This window comes from Denticeps clupeoides, chromosome 14 (assembly GCF_900700375.1).
Source record: "Denticeps clupeoides chromosome 14, fDenClu1.1, whole genome shotgun sequence".
Classification (NCBI taxonomy): Eukaryota; Metazoa; Chordata; class Actinopteri; order Clupeiformes; family Denticipitidae; genus Denticeps; species Denticeps clupeoides.
Window position 1 is genome coordinate 20,202,787 of NC_041720.1, and position 17,288 is coordinate 20,220,074.

The 17,288-nt window shown below is 40.2% G+C and overlaps 1 protein-coding gene across 7 annotated transcripts in view; it reads left to right on the forward strand.

Moving 5' to 3' along the window:
- The first annotated feature begins 276 nt into the window (after positions 1–276).
- Positions 277–17,288, forward strand: part of LOC114763846 (tyrosine-protein kinase Blk-like) — a 32,750-nt gene continuing 15,738 nt past the window's right edge. For 5 of the 7 annotated variants that reach the window (XM_028953644.1, XM_028953645.1, XM_028953647.1 and 2 more), the window contains exon 1: positions 2,623–2,759. Coding sequence is in view for 2 of the 7 variants with exons in the window: in XM_028953642.1 (XP_028809475.1) it covers positions 2,271–2,759; positions 4,849–5,023; positions 5,375–14,595 (9,885 nt within the window). In the remaining 5 variants the exon portion in view is untranslated. Of the gene's footprint in view, positions 403–2,101; positions 2,760–4,848; positions 5,024–5,374; positions 15,519–17,288 lie in introns of those variants that run through there. The other 2 variants (XM_028953643.1, XM_028953642.1) reach the window with 2 other exon arrangements.

Sequence of the window (17,288 nt, forward strand, 5' to 3'; positions counted from 1 at the left end):
TCATTTCAAGTTTTAATAGTTTATTTGAAAGCTTTAAAATGATTTCCAATATCACAAAATGCACAATGAACCAGTCCTAGAGCTGAATCTGACATTCTATCATTCTAAATGATTATTCGTTTGATTCACTTGGCCATGTATTTCTTGGCCATCTGAGATACAGCCAGAGCCAAGTTTATGTGAGGGGCTGAAAGCCTCATCAGATGAGTTCTCAGGATGATTAGAGAGGCTTTCTGTGCTATCCTTAGCCTCACAAGGACCCGATTAGAGAGGCAGGCCTTCTCTTTGCAGAAGGGTTTTGAGATGGTTGGTAACTGCTGCACCAGCTCCGTCTTGCATTTTACAGTCTCTGCTCTTTGGATGGTTTCTCGGGTATTTGGCTTGCAGGATGCTTTTGATACAGTAAGTAGAAAATACACTTAGTACACATAGTACTATATTTAGTAGTATACTTGCTCATTTTAAGTAAAGACATCTTTAATTACATTCAGTTCTTAGATCCATCGTTGGCATGGTAGAGATGTTGTTCTAGCTCTTCTTAATTTTGATAAGAAAATCAGCTCATGTATGCAAAGATGGAAAAATATGTGACACCTGTTGGGACAGAGATGTTTTTAGTTTGTTGTACATTTGATTCACTGGAAGATTTGTTTCAATGTTGCACTTTCATGACATGAATCCACCAGGAAAAAAAAAAAAATTTATTATATAAGTGTTCAATTATTATATAAGTGTTTGGATTATTCTAGCAGCCTATTTAGCATTCTGTGGTGATAATGCTGTAAATGATCAGCTGTGATGCAGATTTATTTGGAGAATTCTAGCGTTGTCTTGCATTTGTTGACATGGCTTTTCTTTAGAACATTCATGAGAAACAGAAACCAGAACAGGCCGCTGGCAGATCAGATCCTCAGCCTTTGGATGGTGTGAAATCTTGGTTAAGAACTCTGAAACATATATACATATAAATGTAGATGTACTTTCTGTATTTTACTTCAAGCAAGTAAATTAACATTATTCATTTTTATTTGTCAAGTTGTCACTTGTTTTTTTTTGGTGCACTTTCTCCCAACTTGAAAAGAGTTACGCATCACAAGGAGACTTTAGCTATATTTTGCTCATTGACCATTTTATTTAGCTATCTTAGCCACTTCCAGATAGGTAAGAAACCAAATTAAGCATATAATTTTTGTCACAATTAATGATTCAAATTGTTATAGTACAAACCCTTCAGTTTGTCAGAATTGAGGTCTTTAAACAGTTATTTGATTTTTTGCCCTGCAACATATTGGTCTGATTATGTTTCCTGTTTGTATGGAACAGCGTCAAGCATTTGGTTCCTGTGGAATAATGGAGTAAGGTCAACTCTATTGAGATCAGGATTTAATAAGGAACATTTCATAAATCATCCCAACCTCCTCCACTGGAAAAAACATTTAGTCAAGCAATGTGTGTTTTATCTAGAATTTTAATAGTCAAAAATGCATTCCAATTATGTTTACCATTCTTTAATCACAAGAGAATGTCGGGGGAATAATCTATTAAAGGCATTGTAAATGAGTATGTGATTGAATTGCACTAAACGCAATATTACAACCAATAATTTAACCATTGATGACTGTGCCTTTATGTAAGGAAAAGTAGATGAAAACTGATGACCTTTTAAAAGGATTACGTATGTGTACATTTGCCAGCAGGATTTTAGGATTAGTGTTTGCGGATGCAGGCCATTACTTTACTTCTTTTCAAGCATGTGACAGAAGTTATTATTTTTCAAAGATGAATGAACAAACTTGAGAAGTCTCTAAACAGAAAATGTAGTTAAGGGTATTTTGTCTTTAGAAAGCTTCTAATCTAATTACCTAATCTCCTTTAGTTCAGCACAAGAGAAATGATTGCCTTCTTGCTTGGTCTTGTTTAACATGCAGTTGGAAACTGATCCTTTGTCTCTCAGGCTACACAGAAGCCATGTTACATAGTTACATATCATATTCCTATCTCAGCAATATTGTGTGAATACTACAATGAATTTACAGTTTATGGTAATAGCCGAGGTAATAGGTTATGGTAATAGCCTTTTGCTTTTATCCCTTGTCTCAAGTTGCTAGGGTGGCCAGCATGCTGACCCAAAGGAACCCAGGGTGAAGATGTAACTTCCTGCTGTGGCCTGTCACCTACAAGGAGCACTGCCCTCCCATGTGACTCTGTTATTTACCGGATAAGCCTGAGCTCGCATCAGGGCCGGCAATTGGCTGTTATACCCGGTCAAAATGGCTGCTCACAAGCGTGTCTTTCATTGCTTTGATGCCATCGCAGATGACCATTTCCACAGAGCACCACGTTCAAATAGGCACCGCTCAGTCATTTCCCAACACGGCTCCCATGGAACCACAGCTCAGCTGGAGCCGCTGGAGGACCGCGGATGCTACGTCTGTTCTGACCACCGGTCAGCCCCGCCCAGTGAAATTGAGGCAGCTGCAGCCCAGGCCTCTCCATGGTACCAGGCTGGGAGTCACCAGCATGTTCACAAGAAGCCCACCCGGCCAGAGGAGCCCCCTGGGGAGCATTCACACCAACATGAACACCACTACCACAGACACTCCAAGAGGATTATGCTCATCAAGAACAGCGATCCATCCTTCCGGAAGACCATCACACTCCATCACAAGAGCCTGCGGAGCCTGGGGGTGTTTGTGGATGAGGTGTCCGAGCTCATGCAGTCTCACGTCAGGAAACTGTATACATTGGAGGGACGCAAGGTGAGAGGAGGCTTCACTTGTACATGAAAGAACAGACAGAATAAACACATAATAATAAGCTTTATATGAAACAGGCACTCCGACAGACAGACAGACATATAGATTGATAAAGATGCGATCTGGAAGTTGCGACCCCACATAGGAATAAAAATAGTAAGTGAGGAAGAGTAGATACAGAATTGTATGTATTTATGAAGGTAAACAGAGGCCTCTAGTGACAAAAATGTTTACAGCTGAAAGTAAAATGTGTTTCATACACGGACACACACACACACACATATTCCTCCTCATCAGATGTGACATCTGATCCTCAGTTTCAGGGTAGTCACTCCTCCATAAAAAGAGTGTCTCCAGTTTATTGGACACTCATTATGTCCATGTCCATGCAAATGAGCAACATTAATGTTCACTGGGAAAAGTATATTAGTGAACTGGGCTGTAAAATCCTTGTACTTTAACATTTCAGGATTATACAGAGGATAAGTCAGGATGGAAAAAGTTATTAACCTTGGGTAAAAACAGACTCTGGGATGTACAGACAGAAGGCATCAAGTGCTCTATAAATAAGCCAGGAAATCTTGCATCTCGGGTCAAGGCACGTTAGTGAGATGAGTATTTAGGGGCATCAGCCATCCCTTTAAAACGGATTGTTTTTATGGCTGAGCGTCAGCAGTGCCTTTCCTGCATGTCAGACGTGCATTCTTTGAGCTTTACTCGACCTAAGCTGTGAGTGGATGGTGGCCACGGTGCTATTGTAGCAAGCGCATCCTATTAGTATTACCCCAGACGTGTTCTTACCACAAAAAACATGGTGCCGGCCAGAAGACACCCTACTCTGGGAGTTTCTGAAGAACACAGGGAGGTCTGGTGCTATTTAAAAAATCCTTTATAGCAGAGGACAACAAAAAGATCACAATGACATCACAATGACAAATCTTCAGACTGTGTGAATTTTTACTGTAGCTCATCAGTCTATTTATCAATCAATTCCTACAGACTGAAAAAAGGTTTCATGGCTTCCTTTCATTCCAAAAATTAAGTAGAAAATCACATTATAAAATTGGTTTTGATATGCTTAAATATGTTAGATATGAATTCCCATTTTTTTCTAAAGAACTTTATTTTTTATTTACATTTTGATAAAACCTAGCATTTCTGTAGCCGAATTGTGATCAGGATATTCCTTCACTATTTTACATTGCAGTGATGCGCCAGCATCCCAGAATAACTATTAATCTTGCTCAAATTAGAGCTATTTTGAAACAACAGAAACAGGTCAACGATGAGAAAACACACATTTGGTTGAGATCCTCAGAATTGCATCTTCCACAGTCGCAATTAATTATCTTCAACATTCTACCTATCAGCCTAGAAATAGCTGTATACCTGCCTGTTACTGACTGAATATGTGGAAGTTTTCAGGTTTGAAAAGTGCGTATTCAGCAGATTTAGCTGGGCTGTTGTTAAAGGGGGTTTTAATGACCACTTTACGGTGGCTGTTTTTGCTGTTTACTGTTTAACAGTGCAATGTCACAGTTGCATTGGATATTTATTTCTCTGACAGTTTATTCTTTTTATCAAAAGCTTTTCAAAACATGTCACCTAGAAAAAAAAACTGTTTAAATGCTTACATCATAAGACCAGTGGGCACCTCTGAATGAAACACAAATAGATGCATTTTTAAATAATACCTGCATTGCAGGTAAATCATAACCATAGCATATGGCACAGGGGGGTTAAGGTCCCACCGTTGTCAGCACTGCTGTTGCTGCTGAGTAATACCCGTGGTAGATATCTGGCAGGGACAAGGTTTTCGAATGCCCTTTCACCTTACAAGACAATAAGTGGGACAGTCCGGTCTCAGTTTCATAATCTTTCCTGCTAATCCTTCGCTTTATAACCATTCCATTAATTTAAAAACAGAATTAACTGTCTGCATCAGCATAAAGACTGGATGTCTTCATGCTAAAAGTGTTTTATATGACTTTAAACAATACCAAATATTTTCATAGTCTGTATTTGTTCCAGCAAAGCAGTTTTGTAAATTGCCTATGAATTGACATAATATTTGTTTATGCATCTGTTTTAGATTGATAGTATTCAGAGCCTCTTGCAATGTCCGAGTGTGCTGGTCTGTGTGGGCAGAGAGCCATTTCACCCTGTCCTGCTTGAATACTTTCAAAAGAACTCTGACGAGAAGCTCCCCCGCCTGAGGACAAAATCACGCACCAATCTCTGGGACGGACAGGAAACGAAAAAAAATGGTAAGTAACAAACCAGGCTGGAATGACAACTAGTTATCGTCAGTTATGATGGAGCTCTCTAGAGTGTGTAGAGTACTTGCCAAAAGGATTTTGGAGTTTGCAAAGTTGGCTCCCATTAGTTTGGCAAATCAACTCTCTGCAAAAAGATGCAATTATATGTGACTTTGCCGAAATGTATATCTCTGTGTTTTGTTTCAATGAGCAAGAACAGCTTTAGAAAAGCTGTTACTTAATTCAAAATGTGGGAAGCTTGACAGCTGTGTACTGGAGTTAGACATTCTTCTGTTTTCTGCAACACTGCCAGATGTTCATTTCAACTGATGTTTTCAATCCTTTTTTTTGTTGCAATAGTAAACTTCGGACTTGAGACAAAGAAAAGCATCATTCATCCACGATTTGAGTCAAACAACCGTGCAGCGAGGCTCTCCATGTCATCCGAAAAGTCATTTTCAAATGGCCTACGCTCCCAGGCGTACCCCGGTCCCTGCCCACATACAAGACATAGTATGATGGACGATGATATTGAGAAGCGAGTGCTCGTCAACAAGGATGGCAGCCTTTCCATGGAGATGAAAGTGCGATTTCGTTTACTAAATGACGAAACCTTGCACTGGTCCACAGAGATCAAGAAGTCTGCTGGCACCGTTCATGAGTCTTTCCTTGGACGTGACGAGTCATGTTTTATCCAGCACGGCAGTGCTGAAAGCTGTTCAGAATCTGCTGGTGAAGCTGAGGATGTCTACACCAAATTTCATCAAAGGCACATGGAAGAACCTCACTGTTCAAATTGCTGCAGTCATTGTCAGGAGTATGACATTTGGAAAAATCCAATTATTGGCGAACACGAAGCTGTCAGGCACATTAGATCATCCAGTTCAAGTGCATCATCACGCATATTAGTTTGTAAGAAGGCTTCAGTAGACAGCGTTCGCACAATGTCTTGCTCCAGTGAAGAATACACGGAACGTGTGGTTGGGAAGGCAACCTGCATTCAGCAGACTGTTGAGGAAGGGAAGACAGTGGTGGGGTATGTCAATCACTGCTGCAACTGCAATGGGGAAGCAAAGACAAAGAGCCTGACCTGCACAGGAAAGAAGGGGGATGGCTTGGACAACATCGAAAGTGCATGTGTATTTGAAAATGACAAAAGCAGAGCATCCTGCAATAGCGATTCCGCCCACACATCTAAAGATACAAAGGAGGATACCGTAAGTGTTCAGATAACTCAGGTCTCACAGGATGAAGATCGCCCAATCTCTATAATGAGCAACTCTTCTCAAGTTCTTGCCACGCTTAAGGAGGACCATGATGATGATGAAGAAGACCTGCCACCAAGTGTGTCAAGGGCATTCTCACAAAATGAGAGCAATTTTTCTGAAGACGATGTAAGCATTGGAAGTGCAATACCTAGTTCTTGTTCTGGGGTGATTTACAAAGTCTGTCCTACGCAATATCTATCACCCAGACCTCACAGTAAAACGTCCGGTTGCTCAGGTGTTTCAGCAAAGTCTGTGAAGCCCGAAGCTCCTGCAGCAGATGAGGGAGAGGGCATAGAAAGGAGCTCAGAGAAAGGGAATAGGCCATCATTGTCTACCTCTGAAAAGACCTCCAGATCCTCCAAGTATAAAAGTGTTGGAACAGGGGGTGCTGTTCAACCACCATCTGACCTGGATGCAGGGCAGGATGATGAAAAAGAAAACATCACAGAAGATGTGAACACTGACGACAGAGCAATGAGCTCCATGTCTGCTAAATCCATAAATATGAATGAAGATGATAAATCAGAAGAGGGTGCAGATAGACCATCAAGTGCCATGTCTGCCAAATCATCTGCTTCTAAACAGTCAAGAAGGTCTGAAGTATCTGATGTTGGAGAAGAAAAAAATGCTATGGAACAAGAACCAAGAGCACCAAGTGCCATGTCAGCCAAGTCACAAACATCTACAGGGTCCAGGGACCCAGTTAAGTCTAAAATGGGAAAGAGAAGGAAGACAACAGGAAGACCATCAAGTGCCATGTCAGCTAAATCAGATAGATCTATAAACTCTGAGGGAGCAAAAGGACAACCAAACCAAAACGAAGCACCCCAATCAGAGACAGAAGCAGCAATTCTACAGAAAACAGAAGAGGAACCTCGAGCTTTGAGTGCCATGTCTGCTAAATCAGTAAGGTCAAACGTTTCATCAACATCAAAAAATGATCCCAAAGAAGCTGATAGAGAGGATGGGTCTGTAAGCATGACTGAAGACAGACCTGCAAGTGCCATGTCTGATAACTCTCATGTCTCCGAAAGATCTAAAACATCTGCTGTCTCAGAAATCATAGTGGATGAAACAGTAGAGGTGTTTGACCAAACAGTTGGAAGGGTCCAGAGTGCAATGTCTGCTAAATCCGATTTTTCAACAAAGTCCAAAAAATCGACCATTTCAAAAGGCGCACCTGAGGAGGCACAAGATAGAGCTGCTAGTGCCCTGTCAACTAAATCTAAAAAGTCCAGAGCTGATCCGGAAGAAGAAAGATCACACAGTGCATTGTCTGTTAAAACAAATGCTTCTGAGAAATCGACTCGCTCCACATTTTCAGAACATGAGCATAGCAAAATGAACAACAAAGAACTAACAGAAGAGAGAACTGAAAGTGCGATGTCTGTTAAATCAAATGTGTCCAGAAAGTCTAAGAAATCAGTTATTTCAGAAGAAGCAAGAGATGAAAGATCTCCAAGTGCAATGTCAGCTAAGTCCAATGCAAGATCTAAAACACCAAACACATCAGAAATCACAGCTGAAGAGTGGACAGAAGAAAGAACACAAAGTGCAATGAGTACAAAATCAGCTGCTTCTGCCAGAGCTGTAAAAGCGCTAGAAGCTGAACCTGAAGATGCTGAGGTTCAAGAATCAACTGAAAACAGAATGGCAAGCCCCATGTCTAATAAATCTAATGTGTCCAATCAGTCAAATAAATCAAACATGTTCCAACATGCAATAGAAGAATGTCCTGATAAAGGGGAAGAAACGGAAGATAGAGCTCCAAGTGCCTTGTCAACTAGGTCAAATATTTCTGCAATATCTGAGCGATCAGAAAAAATCACAGTCGATGAAGTGGGAGTAGAACAGTCAGAAGACAGGTCCTACATTTCAGAGTCTGCATCTGGAGAAAAAGAGGATGCAGAGGAGATATGTGAACATAGAACTGCCAGTTCAATGTCAGCTAAATCAAACGTGTCTACAAAATCAAAAGCATCAAAGATCTCAGAAACTGGGGTGTTTAACAACAATGTAGAGAATGCATCAGAACACACAGATGATAGGGCACAAAGTGCATTGTCTGGAAAATCAGATGTTTCTGCAAGATCCCGAAAGTCAGCCTTTTCAGAAGCCGCACATGAAGAGACTGCAGATACGGAAGAAAAAGCAGATGCAAGAGCTGCAAGTACTATGTCAGCTAAATCGAATGCCTCTGACAGATCCAAAAAATCCCATGTCACAGAATCGAGAGCACAAAGCACCTGTTCTATAAAGTCAACTGTTTCTGGGAAACCCATGAACTCTAAAGTTTTGGAAGATGAAGACATATCTAAAGAAGAAATGGAACAAAGAGGTACAAGCGCAATGTCAATTAAATCTAATGAATCATCAAGATCAAAGAAATCCAAATGTTCCAAATGTTCTGTAGCTGTAACTGATGAAACATCTGACACAGAAAAACTATTAGACATCACAGCTGACAATACATCGGTGAGAGAAAAACCAGAAGACAGGGCACAAAGTCCCTTATCTGCAAAATCAAATACTTCCGCAAGAGTAACACCATCTAAGATTCCAGAAAAGAATGTTGATGAAACAAGTGACTTAGAGCTAACAGATGGAAGATCTCCAAGTGTCCTGTCAGCTTTATCAAACGTTTCTTCAGGATCTAAAAAATCGAATGTGCCAGAAATCATAACTGATATCCAACCAACAGAGGAGAGAGCACAATCTTCAAGATCCACAATAAAATTGGATACTGGCCGCAAATGTGTTAATACAGACAATATGACAGATGACAGAACTGAAAGTCCCATGTCAGACATGTCTACAAGATCAAAGAAATCAAATATATCAGACATAGCACTAGAAGAACAAACAATTAGAGCTCAAAGTAAAATGTCAGCTCAATCAAATCTTTCTGTAAGATCTAAAACATCTGTCCTCTCAGGAGGTACACCAAGAGTGCAAAGTACCATGTCCACAAAGTCAAACATTTCTGCAAAATCTAAAAAATCAAACGCTTTGGAAACTGAGGAGAGAGCACCTAGCTCCAAGTCTGTGAAATCAAATGTGTCCGCAATATCTATAATCTCACATACTCCAGAGGTGGAACCAATTGAGGTGATAAGAACTCTAAGCCCAATGTCAGCAAGATCAGATGGTTCTGTTAGGTCTAAAACATCTAAAATCTCAGACATGGATTTGACAGGAACTGCTGAGAAACCAGAACAATCAGGAGAAATTGCTTTTGGTACTTTAACTGACAAGTCAAATCTATCTGTGCGACCTAAAAAGTATACAGTATCCAATGCTGAAGATACAGAAGATGTAGAAGACAACCCGGCAGGGGGGAGAGCTACAAGTACTTTATCAATCAAGTCAGATACGTCTACAAGAATTCCAAGTTGTATGTCAGACAAATCTCATGTCTCAACAGCATCAAAAAAGTCAAATGCTTCTCTGAAATCCAAAGCAACACAGACCTCTAATATAGACGTTAAAAATAAAAAAATAAAGAAGTCATCCAAGCCAGTAACACCAATTTCACTGTTTAGTGATAATGATATCATATCTGCTGAAGACATGAATGAGAGGCCTGCCAGTGCTCAGTCCTTGAAGAGCACTCCTTCTAATATTAATAGTGCCGAACGAGTTTTAACACCAGCATCAAGTGCTTCTGTCTCCCTTGGACTGGCAAATGACCATGATGAAAACGATGGAGAACAAAATATTTCAAATCACCGCCCTTCCAGTAAAACATCTAAGGCTTCAACTTACTCAAAAAAGGCTGCTAACGGCAATGTTCAGTGCAATAATCTTGATGCAGATAGCAATTATGATGTCAAGTCCAACAAATCTTACAATATTTGCTCCAAATGCAGTCACAAGTTTAAGAAATCCACATCGAAGGAAAATGTCAATGCCAGAGCACAAAGTAACTTGTCTCAGTGTTCCTCTCAATTGGAAGGCACTGACGATAATTCATGCTTGAAATCAAATCAGGCAAGTGATGAATCAAGAAAGAAAGCAGATGAGGACAAGAGCATGAGACCAAGCTCAGCTGAAGTTACATCCGAAAAACAGCTTTCTTCAATTCCAACCAAAGGATCACAGAGAAATGTGAAAAATCCAATAATTCGACTTGATGGTTCCACTTACAGTAATTCTTCCCAATCAGGAATACACCATCCAAAGGAACCTACCAATTCAAGAACAGTATCAGTAGAAACCAAGTCTAATATTTCCGATAAGACTTGCAGTGGTTTACTGAATGCAAACAACAGAAGAAATGTCAGTAAAAGCGGCAAATCTAAATCTAGAAAAGATAGCAGTTCATCACAACCACAAGCAGATGATGATTTTTCTCAAATGGTCCCCTCCAATTTGCCAAATACATCCCCAACAGAGGTAGTAAATGAATGGCTGAAAAGAATTCCATCAGATAACTCGTTGTATGATGCTGCAGATGAATTCCATGAACATTGTAATGAGACCGAACCTTCAGAAGAAAGTCATATGCCCTTACAAACTGAGGAGAAATATGAGGCAAGGGACATTGATAAAATTGATGACTCAACTAGTGCAAAAGAAGAATTCCAAGAAGCAAATGCTCAAGACTCGGTTATGGTTAACAATGACCTTTTAGTTGAGGACCTTGGTGAAGTGGATCCTAAAAAGCCTGCAGAACCTTGCACCAGCCCTCACAGAAAAGAGGAATCAAAGGAGTTGAATTCATCTGTTCAAGTAATGAAAGTCTTGCTAAGTCCTAAACTTGACAGATGCAACAGTTTGCCAGAGGTGTCTCCTGTGTATGGACGGAAGCTCAGTACTTCTGCAAGGGGACTCCTTGACTGCCTTGCAAACTTGCAGTTGATTGACTTTGATCCCACTGATCAAAGTGCTAAACAAGCCAGATATAAGGAGCTGATGGATATCCTAAAGTCACTTTGGCTCTGTGACCCATTTGAAAGTGAGCCTAAAATCAGACAGACAGAAGAAATCAAAGAGCAGCACTCTATGGATTATGATTTTAACCACAGATCTTCCTCTGGTGTAGATGTCAGTAGTGGCTCAGCAGGTTCTGGCAAGAGTAGTCTCAACGGCAATAATCAGATGCAGAATTCCCAGGCAATGTCTAATTCTGCAGCTACAGGTCTTGATGCTCTATCGAACTTAAAAGAGGTAGATGAAGAAGAACATGCTGAGGCATCTGTTACAGAAGTGACAAAATCTGATCCAGCCACCTCAGACACAGCAAGCCAAGTACAGGGAACCCCTGAGAAAGTATCAGAGGGCACAGATGAGGAGAAACAAAAAGATCAGGAGGTTCCACCCTCAGATGAGACCATAAGGAGCAATGACAGCCCACGAGTTATAACAGATACTCCCCCATCTTCTAACAAGAGCTCTGGTAATGAAAGTAATAGAAAAACACTTGAGACGGAAACTGAGCACCAGGAAGAAACAAGCTCTGGCACCCCACCATCTGTTCAAAGAGTTCAATTAGCCAAAAAAGTTTCTCAAGACCCCGATCCAGTTTGGGTGCTAAATTTACTAAATAAATTACAGAAGCAGTTTATGACACACTATGTTAATGCTATGGCAGAGTTCAAGGTGCGATGGAACTTGGAAGATAACGAACAGCTTGATACAATGATCAATGAATTACAGAATGAAGTCCACAAAAGAATACAATCAAGCATAGATAGAGAGCTTACGAAAATTCAAGGTCGAGCTGGGAGACCCAGACCACCCAAGGATGGAATGTCAAGGGAATCAACTGTGCAGACTGAACAGAGACGCCGGCGGCTTAAGGTAATGCGTAACCAATCCATTGATGCACACAGGACCCACAGTGATGAGGATTACACGGCTACAGGCACTGATTTCAGTGACCAACGCAGTGATGATGAATACTGTCCATGTGATACGTGCATGAAGAAGAAGATGGTATCAGGGTCTGTCTTGCCCACCGAGATTTTCAACACAGCACCAGTAATGATGGACTTTGACTTAAGAAAAATACTTCAACTAAAGAGGGAGCTTCCTTTAACTGTAAAAGCCGGTATCATAGAAGAGACAGAAAGTGAGATCAAATCCAAAGAGGATGAAAGTCAAGAAAAACTGGAAGAAAGAGACAAAGATTCAAAAGTGGAACCTGGAAGAGTTTCTGACGGCCAGGGTGAAGCTGAGGAAAGTGATGGAGTGCAAGTTGAGACTGCTCATAGTGAAATACAAGAAGCTGAAGAAACCGGTGAAGGTGAGGAGGTTGAAGAAAACGTGTGCAGTGAAATGGCTGATGAAGAAACAGAACAGCAAGAAACTTTAACTGTAGATGAAGGTGGAAGCAACAAAGAGCATGATCCAGCAGAAGTGGAGCAGACTTTGAAGAGGTCTGATGATGCTGAAATAGATGATGAATCAGCACAGGATGAAACAGCAAACAAGTCAGAATCATGTGAGGAAGAAGAAGCAAAGCAGGCTGCAGGTGAAAATACGGAGCAGGAGAAAACAGCTGATGAAGAAGAGGCTGACAAAGAAGAAACAGACCAAGCAGACACTGCTGAAGGAGAAAAATCACAAGATGAAGATGAAACAGGGCAAGATGAAACATCCAATGAAGAAGAGACAGAACAAGCAGAAACTGTAGATGAAGAAAAAACACAAGATGAAATGACCAATGAAGAAGAGGCAGAATCTGCTAAGAACGAGCAATCACGGGATGAAACAGCCAATGAAGAAGAGACCAATGAACCAGAATCACATGAAGTAGAAACAGTCCAGGCAGAATCCGATGAAGAAGAAACAGCACAGGCAGAATCCAATGAAGAAGAAACAGCACAGGCAGAATCCAATGAAGAAGAAACAGCACAGGCAGAATCCAATGAAGAAGAAACACCACAGGCAGAATCCAATGAAGAAGAAACAGCACAGGATGACACAAGCAATGAAGAAGAAACAGCACAGGCAGAATCTGATGAAGAAGAAACACCACAGGCAGAATCCAATGAAGAAGAAACAGCACAGGCAGAATCCAATGAAGAAGAAACACCACAGGCAGAATCCAATGAAGAAGAAACAGCACAGGATGACACAAGCAATGAAGAAGAAACAGCACAGGCAGAATCCAATGAAGAAGAAACAGCACAGGCAGAATCCAATGAAGAAGAAACAGCACAGGCAGAATCCAATGAAGAAGAAACAGCACAGGATGACACAACCAATGAAGAAGAAACAGCACAAGATGACACAACCAATGAAGAAGAAACAGCACATGTAGAATCCAATGAAGAAGAAACAGCACAGGTGGCAGAAGATGGGAATGTGGATGAGGGAGGGTTAAGCAAAGAGGAAGGTGAAGCTGACAATAAAACAGAAAAAAATGGAGAAACTGCAGAAGATGAGGATGAAGGCACAGAGGAGCATGAGACAGGTGAAGGAGAAACTGCAGATGACAATGAAGCTAATGAAGAGGTTAATGTAGAGCCACATTCTAACATGGAAACTGAAGACCAAGATGATGTATTAGACATATCAGCAGAAGAAGATGAACCAGTCACAAAACAAGGAGTTGGGGAAAAAAATATCAGTGTAATTGATGAAGAGATTTTTGCTGATGAAGATGAAAAAGGTCAAGATGGACTCGACAGATTAAAAGCAAATGAAAGCACTGAAACAGCAAATGAAGATGACCGTGTTGGAAATCTTGGAGCCTCTGCTGACGGAGAGGATGAAGCTGAAGATGAGACTGAGCTTGATATTGAGACAGATGATGGAGAAGCAGAAAAAATTAATTCAATTGAGGAAAGGAACGATGAAACCAGAATTTATGAAGAAACATCCATCACATCCTTGGAATCTAAAGTTAAAGCAAACATCGAAACATCGGATGGGGCTGATGCTGATGTCGAAGACTCAGAAACAGATTTTCATAATAAAATGGGAAGAATACGTACAGGGCCAGAAAGCACATCAAAACAAGAAGAGTCATCTCAACCACAGTGGAAGGGAAAAAGTGCAAAAAAAACCTTCAAGAAGCTGGTGGACATTTTAACCTTTCTCAGATTGACTGCAGTTGAAAAGCCAGGAAATGAGGACAGTTTGGAGGGTGAAGATGTTGATGAGGACATTGAGAAGAATGGCACATCGACAGGAAATTCAGATGAAGATGGATCTGCAAGTACCCTTAGAAAACAAGTGAGCAACTCATCTTTGGAATCTCAACCAGGATCTTTTGAAGAGTTTTTTCAACAAGAGGCCAAGGTGAAGAAGCAAGCTGTCAGTAGCAAAGATATATCTAAACAGATTCGGAAAATTAAAAGATAATCATTTAATTTTCATGCATATCTAGAACCATCAAGCACTTTATTATTTCAGCAATGCTCCAGTGATTATGTACACACAGTAACATAATTTTAATGAGTGAATTTTAGAAACTTGAAGAAAAGAAAAAAAAAATTCGGCACAATGATGCACATTATGTCAGACACATTAATCAGATGTAATTGTAATAATGCATAACATTTGGAAATATGTATTTTAAACAAGGAATCATAATCCATTCAGTTATAAGCCTTAGCAATTTCGAGTTTACAAATAACATTGCAAAAAGGGAGTAGTTAACGTGTATTTAGCATATTTACTGTATGTGTGTAACAATGTATAACAGTAAATGAAAATGTATTCAAAGCGATATATTCAGATTCTTCTAACAATGTGGAGCACTCATCTCATGAAACTTGAACAGTTTGCTTGAAAGGAATGAATGTTTGAGTATTTACTTGTGAGAGCGGCATTCTGCAACTTAATGTTTAAAAGAGATTTTTTGATGAACAACCATACAATCAGGTGCATAAAATGCAATACCTTAGTGGTCCATATGTTAATAATGTATATTTTTGTGCAAAGACAAAATCCTTTAATCATTACATCATTTTAAATATAGTGCATGGTAGTACCCTATTACGTCAGCCACACCGACACTTTTATTATATGGAAATATGCCTTAGATGCTACACAGTTTGCATCAATAATTTAACAGGTCAGAGCCCACATCCAATTGTTTCCAGTTACATATTGCTGCTCTAAGTGGGACTACAAATTACTTTCCAAAATGTGTTCTATTCACCTGCACAATTGAAATATTTCATTCCAATGGTTCCTTTTCCCCTGAAAGAAATACAGCAAGTGTTCTGTCATTACATTAGTTTGCTGAATTAAGCACATTACAATAAACTTTTACAAACAGATGTTTTTTTGTTTTATATCAATAGCACTTTTCTAATTGTGAGGACTTCAATAGAATAAAAACTCACATAGAAATCCATGTTTTACTCCACTCTTGTCAGTTAATGCAGCATTTCAGTGCATTTATTTTCTTTTTGCACAAAGCTGAGATTGTGTATTTGCTTGGCATTCAGAGTGAACTTTGCAGTGCCAGAAGCTTTGCTATTCTTAGACATCACTTGGGACTGGGTGGACTGCTTACACCCGGTCCTACCTGCACCGTGATTATCTTTAGCTGACAGACTGGACTTTAGTGCTCCTAAATGCAGCCCTGATCAGGACTGCATCAACTAGAAAATGCTAATTCAATGGGCCGCATTCTACAAGACATTCTGTCCAGCGTCTGAGCATTAAATGAAATAGATACATTGCAAATGAATGAGAATACACCATCCTATTGTGTATGGATGTGTTTTAAGTATTTAGATCAGTCCATAACTGAATACAAAATTATGAGATCAATCAAAACAGAATTCCAAAAAAGTTGCATTTATGCAGTATTATACAGTGTTTATGTAAGAGCTGCAGTCTTTTCATCAAACCAAAACCAACTATTGTAACCCTACTGTTAAACAGATGGTGTGTTGTGACCTCTGGCAATGAAAGAGTTATTGTGGTACGCTCCGGTGATGTCATAACACTTATTTACTCTAAAAAACTAAAAAAAAAAACAGCGCTGAATTATTTCCAACATATTAAAATGAATCATTTCTCAAAATAATCACAAAAACTTAGAACGCTGAACATGTTTCAGTGCATACCGCTGCCCTGCTCTTTTGCTGTTTCATCCTGGTGATAGAAGTTAGCTGTTGGATGGAGGTGCCTGTTTTCTCTGACAACTGTGTCTTTCACAAGTTTTGTGTTTGAAAGTAATTAGCTTCCAGGAGCTGACTTTATTTCTGAATCTTCAATAGATCATGCCGTGACGTCCCTGACACAATAAAGCATTCCCCCTAAAAATATTGAAGGTGAAAATCAACAAACTATTAATAACATGCCCCACCTCATCCATCAATCTGAGTCCCCTAGTTAAGAGTCAATTCCTGGCCATTGCACCACCCGAAGCAGCGTTTGTTTTTGTTCGGAAACTGGTCCGTTTAACAGGCCGGTCAGCTCATTGGGCAGGGGCAATACCCCAGGATCGAGCAACCTGACAACCACAATTACTCAGACCACACTGCACTAGCTGGACACAGTCTGTCCCAGGTTACCAATAGATAAAATATAGGACATCATAAATACATAGAAAGATGGACAGATATAGCCTAGATGCATTAAGCAGAAGTAAAGGACATACTCAATTTCTGTCAAATATTGCTACTCAGTGTAGATCTATGGAATTTGAATATGTTTCTTTCGTTTTAATTCAACTCTTCTGCGGTTCCCCCAATCAGACAGTGAGTATGTGTTTGCGGCAGTCCACTGAGATGTTATTCTCAGCTGTTGCTAACTTGTCATGGGCATAGAGCCTCTCTGGGCAGGCCTGATGGATGGTCTTCTTGCAGTGAGCTCCCTTTGTGCTGCTTCCAGAGGAGACATGGCATAAATAACTGTTGTCACTCTCATCGACCGATAACCACAGGAAGGAGGAACTGAAATAGCTGACAAAACCCCCCGCCACCAATCACAGCAGTCCCCCAGCATCCTATGCTCCCACAGATTCATATGTTAGTATGTAGACAGGTTGCCAGGGTAACAGGTGAGTGTTAACACCGGCTTGGTCATGTCAGTTT